This window comes from Pinus tabuliformis, chromosome 7 (genome assembly GCF_031772625.1).
Source record: "Pinus tabuliformis cultivar Carrire ecotype Pingquan chromosome 7, CPIR1, whole genome shotgun sequence".
NCBI classification, from domain to species: domain Eukaryota; kingdom Viridiplantae; phylum Streptophyta; class Pinopsida; order Pinales; family Pinaceae; genus Pinus; species Pinus tabuliformis.
In genome coordinates, this window is record NC_142293.1 from 1,254,640,446 (window position 1) to 1,254,650,980 (window position 10,535).

Below are 10,535 nucleotides of genomic sequence, written 5' to 3' on the forward strand. Positions count from 1 at the left end.
TTTGCTTGTGTTAATCTAGTTGCATGGATCATCTTCTATGACAAATAAGGATTTCTTTTTTCTTTATGAATATGAAAACTGCACATTTGGTCATTATGTTATTCTTTATCTAAAAATTGCACGATTTTATTATTGGTGGGGAGATACATAATTGAAGAGTTTTCTATTGATGTTACAAAACTCATAATTGGGCTTGTCTTGTTTTTCTGACCTGGACAACTACAAGAGTTAGGGATATAGGATTCTGAAGAAAATCCCATTAGCAGCTGACGATGATACAAACATCCCAATGTCACACTGAATGAAAAACGAAGCATGTAGGTGTAATTACAAAACCCTGTTATTATTTGAAGAAAATCTGGTATTGGATTCGAAAATGAAATTATGGTCTCTGTCCAAAGCCTTGAAATAACGAAAGAAAAAGAGATAACCGATTTATTCTTTACAGGGAGACCATCAAAATGCCTTGGATGGTTTATACTCTCCAAAACAGAGCCAAAACAGAGTGTTCCAGGAGCTAAATTGCAGATCAGCTGTGAGGCTTCTTTATGATCATTACAGCACACTTTGCATGGTGGGCACAATAGTCGCTGACGCTTCCCAAAAATGCTCTGCAATCATGCTCCCAAAACACCTTATAATTAGAACATCAAGGATCCACCATGAAAACATAAAGAACAAAAGGAGAAAACATACATATTAAAAAACAGCTCCCCACTTGTAAAAAATCAAAAACAAAAACAGCTATCCATACACAAGAATTGCACTCTCCTAATCTAATTACACAAGGAAATCTAATTTGTCACTTTTTACTAATCTAGAAAAGAATCAAATTTCTTTAAAATTTAAATGACTTGAAACCTATCATTTATGGAAATTGAACCCAGTAAAAAACATCAAATCTTATTGAACACTTTCCACCCAAAATCCCCTACCATGCACCACCAAGATCCCCTAGCTTTGCAAACAAACAGTAGCTGATAATAACTTGATGGTGTTTGCAGACATGCCTTTTGAAAGTGCCATAACCATGGCTGCCAATGACGAGAAAATCTGCCCCCACCTTCTTCACTGCATCACACAGTGCATCTCTCGCATCTCCTTTTACAATCTTCTCCTCCACTTTCGCCTGCAAAACACAATGACCAGAACACCTTTAACCTTGGATGCTTTCTTCCATAGTATTTTCTTCAAATTAATCTTTCACTGCAATGATTGCATACCCTCCTTTATGTTTTTTTTCTTAAGAACCCATTAAATTGATATAAAATGTACAGAAAACGCATCGGAGTCCCGCTGCAGATATCCCTCGCCTTCTGCATGACGACCTCGGCAACATGGTCTTGATGTTTCTCCAAAGCTATTACAACTTCCGGTGTAAGTACAAAGCCTGCTCTCATCACAGTCACAAAACAATGAATAAAATAATAAGAACAACACGAATATAACTGTAGAACCAAAAGAATCATTCCTGGCCTTAGATGACAATTTTCTGTAGCTTCCAGATGCATTTATTTATCATTCCTGGCCTTAGATGACAATTTTCTAGCTTCCAGATGCATTTAAATAAATGAGTAAAGTGTTTTTGCTTGCCTTTTTTTTTCATTATTTTGAGTTTAGTTTCAGGTCAGTTATCTATGGAATGAAGAACTATTTACTCACAGTAGGATGTTATCATCAGAGGATTTCATTACCAGTAAAGTTGGGATAGATACTCCTAAATAGTTTAACCCCAAAAATAATTTACATCTTCGATTCTTTCCCATCAAATTTAAACCTAAAACTCAATAAGAACTAAACCCACTCTTTTACCCTTATAAATGAGGCAAGTTAACATTACATTCACCATGAAGTTACCGTAACTCTGCTTAGTGTAGAGTCTGTAAAGAGGAATTTGCAGGAGTTGACCCGGTTTAGGGTGGGGTTATTCTTATAAGGAAATATTTGATCGTTTTTCTCATTGACACCATGGCAGCCGTTTATACGAATGGGAATAGGAACATGATTGAGAACATGGTTGAGAAGTTCGCAACAATGAAAACACTACAGAAATTGGTTACATCAAAGTTTTCATGTAGGTAGAAAACTAGAACAGATATTAAAAATGAATACAATAATCACATAAATTTCAGTAAAATAAGTAGAAAGGTTAATTAATTGAAGAGAACACTTTCCAGTAAAATGAGTAGAAATGTTAATTAACTGAATACAACACTGTAACACTTTCCCTGTTTGAAGATTGGTCCTCTATCACTCTTAGAGTTTGACTAACAAATTTTTTATTATATAATGTTTAGAAGTTAATATTACTAAATAGTTTAGTTGGTGAGCTTGGAACTGTTCACTGCCAGCACGAGATCAAAATCCCAGGGGATTCCTTTGTGGTATTATCAGCCAGGCATATTAGCAACCAAAAAAATGAAACTAACACCTTAACATGGATAAGATAAAAATCCTATGATGAATCATAGTCAAGGTATAAACCCTAACAAGTATTTAAATGAATTGAACCAGGTTGGCTTTGATCCTCTTTCTCTGATCAATCTAGCGTCAGCCAAGAGGTGCTTAAATAAATCAACCAAACCCTCGCTACATTAAGCAACGAGGCACTTTGAAAGCCAGCAGTTGCCCGCGCCACAGCCACAGAAGAAAGTGAAATTGCAGAAAGGGGCAAACCGGCACAAGCAGAATCTAGGTAACGCTAGAAATACAAAAGAATTACTCTGTTCACAAACAAAATCATAAAATAACTAAATAATTAGAACAATTCCTTACATACCAGGACCTCCGAGCCCTTCATAAGCTCCGAGAAGGCACTTGGAATGGCACAAGATGAGAGTGTCGGTGGAATCAAGATGTAGATAATCAACAGCCCACTTTAAAGCATACATGCTCTCTTTGCTTTCGTCCACTGCAACTAATATCCTTCTTCCACTCGCGTCTTCCATTCTGTAATCGATTAGATTTCAATCCGCTACTTCTTCTGATTCACCCGTCTTCGATCAGCAATAACAATACCAGTAATGTAGCTGGTGTGGGGTTTTCAGAGTCGGAGGTTCATCCGAATTGTACTTGGTGGCGAGCTGCAGAGTTTAGGAATTGCAGAGCGGGAGGCGTCGAGTCGAGGAGGAAGGTGAGTGAGCAGCCCGCGGGATCGTAATTTCGAATTTCCAATGGCAATAACTCTCCAGCTCGGACGCGATGTCAGGATTGCCGTCCCCCATCAGATATTTTGTCAGGGAATGTCAGGATTGTCAGGGGAGGGTGGCCGAGAAGGAGGGTGGCGGAGCTAGGGAGGGTAGCTGAGGGCGGAGGGATTGCTGGTGGCCGGAGCCGGACGATTTTCCGGCCAGTGATGGAAAACGGGCCATTCTACCGCCTAGGTAGACTACTCCGATTGTAATAGTTTTATTCAGAATTGAATCGTTTTGCTGGTTCATTTTTATTGTTTGAGAGGGAGGGTTTAACAGTTACAATTGATAGGGCAGACAGGCCCTAGTTTTCAATTTTGTTACATTTTTGAACTCAGAGTTTTTGGACAGCTCCATTGTATATATCTTTGCATGATTTTCACAGATTCCTATGGCACCCATTATTTCATTTATAGTACATATCAGACTACCCTGTATGGTATGTAGACCAACCGCTAGCTCTTTTTTAGACATGAAGATGTAAATATTCTCTCACAGACATGGCTGCAAACTATAACTGCATATGCTGCTCCGCGTATATAATTTTCCAAATATAAATGGAAGATTACAATTTTTCCTAGTAGAAAAAAACAGTTACAATTGATCTAATCTAATTTTGCTGGACACTTAACAATGATCCAGGTCTAGCTGCAACTCATAAGCATTTAATTTACATAAACATCATCCTATCTTTTTACACATGGCTTATAAACCCATGACAATTGTTGAACGATTTGAAGTGGGTTGTCCGATTTAGAGTATTTGACTTTGATTATATATGAATGGAGGATGTTTCTCGTTGATAATATTATAGTTTATGAAATTAGGTAATTTTGAAGTATTTTTCTGTTTTTCCGAACACCTCTAAACAAATTAATAAATATATTAAAATTTTTTATTATTATTATGTTGTTTATTAAAGGAAAAAGAATGATTTGTCACAATGGGATGTTTATCATTAGGATTATGGAAAGTTTGGTTGAGCTTGATATTTCTTTGGATAGTTTTAATTTCCTAAAGTGGCTTCTATCCTCCATCCCTCATAATGGGATGCTTATAATCAAAGTAGTTTTAATTTCCCAAAATGGTTTCCATCTTTAACCCTTCAAAATGGGATGTTTATCACCAAGATAGTTTTAATTTCTCAAAATAACTTCCATCCTCAACCTCTCACAATCCTAACAATGAGATACTTATCACCAAGTGTTTCTATCCTCAACCCCTCACAATGAGATACTTGTCATCAAAACTATATAAAAATGAATCCCTGAGAATAATTTTATTTCCCAAAATGACTTCCATCCCTTCCATAAAATTTGAACTGAAAGACTAAACCCCATTTAAACAACTACTTTACGCATCATAGTCCTCCAGATCTTTTCAATATTGTTGATTAGTTAATTTCCATAAAAACAAAAAAAAAAAACTTTTCAAGAAATAACAGACCTAGGTTAGTAATACATTTTCAAGAAATAACAGAACTAGGTTAATAATGCATCTTGAATGAGTAAAAATATTGGAACAATTGACAGTACCTCCGTCATATTATTTGCGATGATACTTCGATACTCTTCTGGGAATGAGCTACCAGTAATAGGGGATTCGATTTTGAATGAATAAAAAATGGAAATAGCTGCAGGGTCACAAGTAATGTAATAGAAGATAACACAGGAATTATTTCAGTTTCTTGATAATGTTGACTATACAATCGTCATAGTTGTCTTGCTGTTTGATTGATTCTTTTACAGTTTCTTGCTAATGTTGACCCTACAATCGTCACAGTTGTCTTACAGTTTGACTGATTTCTTTTGAATGGCCAACACTATCCAACCATACACACCCAAGTCTGATCTCTGCAGCGTCACCATAGGAATAACGGGAGTGCATTTTTAATTGGAATCTTCACCTACAGAAATTATACTCCGTTGTCTATTTATAGGTTAATGCTCGAGACAGATAGCATGGAGGTTATTAAAGTTATCATGTTTCGCACTGGAAACAAACTATACTATGCAATCACCGTTAATGTAACTATCTGTATATCACCACTTTTTTCTTCATTTGCTTCTTTTCACCATTATATGCGTACATCTGCACTTCATCTCAGCAGTCATTTTCTTAAAGCTTTGACAGACCTCCATCAGGTCCAAACCCTACAGGCTAGCTTCTACGATAATCAAATCCAGAACATCGAAGAAGCCTCCAAAAGAGGTTTAAATAGCAGCCGAATATCCGGTAAATCTTGGCAGCTTACATGCAATATCTTATTTCGTTCTCAACTTTCCCCTTAAAATTAAATATTAGGAAACCGAAACACTATAGTTCTATGAAAGTGTCAGTTCCGCTGCTAACATTAATTCCTTTACCAAAAGTATACTTCTACACACAGTACTACAAAAGATTAATTGAATCTTTTGTATTTCAAATTTCAAAGATTTATATTTCAAATTTCATCGAATCTTAAAATAAGGTATCAGTTGATATTTTTTTTTTAATTTTATTAGGAAAAATTATTATAAATATGATATAAATTTTATATAATAACATTAATTTCATTATTTTTATATAATATTATGTGTTAAGTCAATTTCATTATTTATATTGTACTTTTATTTATTTATTTTGATTTAAATTATTATAAATAAATTTAAAAAAATAAATTAGAGTACATATTTTTTATTTTTTGTTGACTAAGTGAATCGTGGTATCATATTACACGTGGTTGAATCCCACCGGGGGCCACTATAACCTCTAGGAGGAACTGCCCAGCCGGCAAGAATGGCCCTAGTTTAAGACGAGACTCGAACTCATGACCTGCACAAAGGCACGGAATTTATCTAAAATCATGCCGGAATTTATTGAAATCACAAGCTTGATGGGGAAATCCACTACAAAAATTACAATCTTGATGAGTAAATGTTTAGTGAGATTTTTAGGAAATTTTTAGGTGAGTTTTTCTGGGCTAATTTCTCTAAAATCCTAGAGGAATTTATTGCAATCAAAAGCTTGATAGGTAACTCCAGGTCAAAAATCACAATCTTGATGGGTAACCCGAAGTGCCCTAAGGGTTTTTCACGGTGCTGAATCCATATATACAATGAAAAAACTAGTTTAAATAACACAAATCAAGATTTCACCTTAACTTTTTCTGCTAGAAAATCCAAAAAATAATAGTAAAGACAACTCCATTATTTTTATAAATTTTTTTAGTTAAATTTTTTTTGATCAAACACATGAGTAATTAGGATAATATATTGTTTCTTAATTATAATAAGATAATATATTGTTCCTTAGTTATAATAGGATATTCATCTTTGTTTTTTCAGTTTTGATAGGATATCCATCACCAATACTACCATATTCCCTTTATCCATTTCATCCAATTATCTATTGAATATGCTAATGTATTGTTTCTTTGTTATAATAAGATATTCATACTTTTTCAGTTTTGATAAGATATTCATCACCCACACTACCATATTCTCTTTATCCATTTCATCCCATTATCTATTGGATATGGATGTTGTGATATTGAGAAACGAACAGTGCATTATCTATTTTCTTTATCCAAATATCTATTGGATATGGATTGTGTGATATCGAGAGACAAAGAAAGAGTTAATTATTTTTTATTTTTTTAATAGAAATTTTTGAATATGAAATTTGTTGTCTCAGTAGATATTTTTCAATAAAAGTTTCTTGTTAATTTCTTGATTCAATTATATTTATGTTCATATATGTAACTTTTATAATAAAAATGTCTCTCTCCGCAGGCACCTCTTCACAGTATAACGCAGGAGGGGCCTGTGGAGATACTTTGTAACTTTTGGAGCGCATGCAGCGTTGGCAGCGTTAAAGCACTAACGCGGATCTTCTTATCGTGGGCAGCGATAGCACGCGGCCGAACTACCTCACAAGGAAAGGAATATTTAATGGGAGCGAAGTCAAACTTTAAAAGGGTTTCGATTAACGTTTAAGACAGTGTATATGAGTGCTTTCAAAACTATGCCATGATATTAATAGACAAACAACCATGGAACGATTAAAACTTTAATGGGTGTTTAAGTCATGATTTTGCCGGTTTAATCACATCTCCCGAAGACCATATTTATCAAGATCCGCAAGCGGCGGTAGTCCCTGCCGGGCCTAAAATCAAATAATAAACTAATTACAGTTTTGGAATTGATGAAAAGAGACATGGTAGCACTAGTAGGGCTATAATCATTTATATTAGTAGGGCTATAATCATTTATATTTGCTTGAGACATTAAGAATAAGCTATTGACCTCCAAATATCAGTAGTGTGATTTGCAGTCAAGAAAATTCTCAAGGTTCATTCAAATTCTATGAAGAAAAATTAAGACAATTTCTAGAAATTATATTGAGGACAACGCATAATTCCTGCATCAGTACTAACCCTGTTTCTACAACCGGTATCAGAAACCACTTGTTGACATAGATTCAGTTCTTTGGACAATTAGCCAGACATAACTGCCCTCTAGTAAGTTTGTTGCCTGAACATATCCTTTAGAAGTTCGATTAACCATGTCAGCGAAATTGTCAAGCAATGCCCCACCTTCCAAAGGAACACCTTACCTCCCATGCATTCTCATTCTTAGTTTATAATTAGTATGATTGGAAGCGAGGCCATCTACTACACTCGGGTCTCCCTCGCTTGAAGCATCAAACTTGTTGCTTTCACATTGTTTGTCGGCACACCCTTCCACACATAAAGATTCAGGAAAGATTGCTGCTGCAAAGCCCTAAAAAGCTTTCTTGGTGAAGTAAAAAGATTGAAACCCTCAATTTTCAATGGGGATGTCGACATCTGAAAATATGCGCATCATTAGAACTTTGAACTCTCCAAAATAAAATTTTGATTAAAAAGAGTACCAACACCGTAGAACAAATTAATCCCAAACCAAAGCCTGCATTAAAAATGCACAATAATGACAAAGAAAGAAACGACCATGAACGAGTTAATTTAGAACCATTGCAACCGGGCCATTAGTTTATTAACAGCGAAATTTGTCCCATCTAAGAGCATCCTTGCTAAAATTTGCCAAAATCATCACTATAGCATAAATATATTTATTAAAAATGCCGACTACAAATTTAATAAACTAAATTGTCATAAAAAAACGCCTACTTCGTAAGAATGACAGGGGGTGGAAAATAGTTTTATAATTCATTAAATCAGAGGTTAAACAATCTTATTATTACTTTTTTTTATTCTAATGACTTTTTTTAATTCTAATTGAAAGTGATACACGTACTCCACATGCATCCTTGTGAGTGTCGCTTGTTTCAAATTTTTCTGGAAAGTAATCACTTCATTTGTTTAGTTTTGTTTCTCTGTTCAACACACTAGCCATGGTGATCAATCAAAACTTTATTACCAAAAATTGTTCAACACGATTCGCTGCTCAGGGTTTGCTTGGGACAGACAGTGATGGTGGAAGTGTCCCACGAGTCAGGATACTCAAAGCATATGACGTTCACCTAGTCCAAATTTTGGGCAATGGAGGTCACAAGGTACGCCCTCTTATCAGCAGCTAGGAGGAAATACTGCACAAAATAGACAGTTACAGTGAGGAGGAGCCGAGGGCGATGCCATTCCCTGGCTTCCAGTTTAATGGCATGCCTCTATTCAACGAAGAGGCTGCCCAAGTTTTGCATCTCCGTCGCGTCTTTGGGAATCTCCTAGTCGAGGTCGAGGCCGTGAAAACTATATTTCATGTTTTGTCTATTGCGATCGCTAAATTTATGAACACCTTGCGCCAGAAGGAATTGTTGGCCATTAAAGCAAAGGCGGTAGAATTTGATCCCTCCCCGCCTATAGAAATAAGTGTCTTGAGAAAGGGGATTTTCTTACACAGAGTTAGGGTGAATTCTAGAGGTTCAGCAATGGTAGGCAATTCCCCCTAGAATGTCTGGTTGTAAATTTCCAGTGTGGAATGGGCCTAGAGAACTACATAGACATTTCCAGATGGTACTCGTAGATCGCAAGCAAATTTGGTGATGGCAGTAATCACAAAATTTTTGTTGGTGAACAGTCTCTGACTGATTGGCTGCAGAGGGTAAAGAAGGAGCACAAGAAGAAGAATGCTAGCCATGGTGAGAATACCATCGTGCTTCCTTCTGTTGGTCATGGGGTTTTCTTTGTTGTATTTTCAAGGATTTCATAAAATCAAAGATTAGCGGTTATCAAATGACATAATCAGTGAGAAAAACACAGAAATTGAGACACTGCAGGAACAATTACAGGTGCCAAAATCCTTTCATTTTTCTTTTCATCTTCTGAGTGTACTGCGGTATTGTCCTCAGTAATACAATCATTCATAATATTGCAAACACCATTAAGTATTCAGAAATTTAGTTTAAGCATACCTTGGAAATTTCATCTTTTGTCCTGCGCATTTTAAATATGAAATATTTCCACAAATATAATGTGTTTAATTTTCTTGGGGTGTGTATACACAAGAAAGCATTCTTATGATTAAGATTTCAGGATTAATTAAAAAAGGTGGAAACCACAGCTGAAATTCCATCTGAATACCCCTACTGGCCATGAGAGATCTGGCTTACTTGCGCCATAAAGGCCCTCGGGGACAAACCATTGACATATGGATTCAATTGTTCATAGTCGCATTGTTTTTCATTGGACCGGATGTTGTAGTTCATATCGACGGATCTAGATAATGCTCATTTCCCTTGAATTCTCCCGGCCATACCCTACCCTTAGCTATGCTGTAGTGACAGAGTATTTCCAAGGTATCTTCTTTGTCTATGATTAGTAATTTTTAGTGCTCAAGTGATTGCTCAGTGATTTTTCAAATGGAGTAATATACATATTATAGAACTTGTATACCAGAATGTAAGAAGAAACCTCAATAAAGCATGAATATTTGAATAGTTTACATGCCTGATAAATATTGTCCTCTAAACAACTAGGTAGTTAAAAGTAACATGTTTTAAACATCAAAGCAAGTCCAATTCACTAGCGTAGAAGCTAGACGGGAGTAGATATACATATGAGTCATGCAACTCTCAGCACATAACTAAAAAATAATTTATCATAAATTGAGCACAAAACGAATAACCAAATGCTACCAAAATGTTTCAAGGATGATGAGTCTCTGGAATGATTTTTATGGTTATCAAATTGAAAATTGTAATTGGAAAAATGTACTTGTTCTTTTGAAATATGAATAGATAATGTAAGGATTGGTAATTAATATTTACCTTTGGAATATGAATAGAAAATATAAGGATTGTTTAATGATATTTACCTGCGATGTGATGCAGGTTAAGAATCATGAGATCTTCAAAAATCACAACAAT

General features: G+C 35.4%; 1 protein-coding gene across 1 annotated transcript; it reads right to left on the reverse strand.

The window, feature by feature from the left end:
* Nucleotides 1-321: 321 nt before the first annotated feature.
* On the reverse strand, nt 322-3,059 carry LOC149251932 (universal stress protein PHOS32-like). The gene is made up of 4 exons (XM_089454029.1): nt 2,780-3,059; nt 1,276-1,390; nt 1,011-1,154; nt 322-611 (listed from the first exon to the last, which is right to left on the reverse strand). The coding sequence occupies exons 1-4, from the start codon at nt 2,946-2,948 to the stop codon at nt 530-532; spliced, it is 510 nt and encodes a 169-aa protein (XP_089310155.1). The 5' UTR covers nt 2,949-3,059; the 3' UTR covers nt 322-529.
* Between the last annotated feature and the right edge of the window lie 7,476 nt (nt 3,060-10,535).

Excerpts from the sequence above, each read along its gene's own strand:
- LOC149251932 (XM_089454029.1), bottom strand. The coding sequence starts at position 2,948 with ATGGAAGACGCGAGTGGAAGAAGGATATTAGTTGCAGTGGACGAAAGC. Across the intron at positions 1,391-2,779 it reads TGAAGGGCTCGGAGGTCCTG|GCTTTGTACTTACACCGGAA; the intron begins GTATGTAAGGAA and ends TGATGAGAGCAG. Across the intron at positions 612-1,010 it reads GGTTATGGCACTTTCAAAAG|AGCATTTTTGGGAAGCGTCA; the intron begins GCATGTCTGCAA and ends GCATGATTGCAG.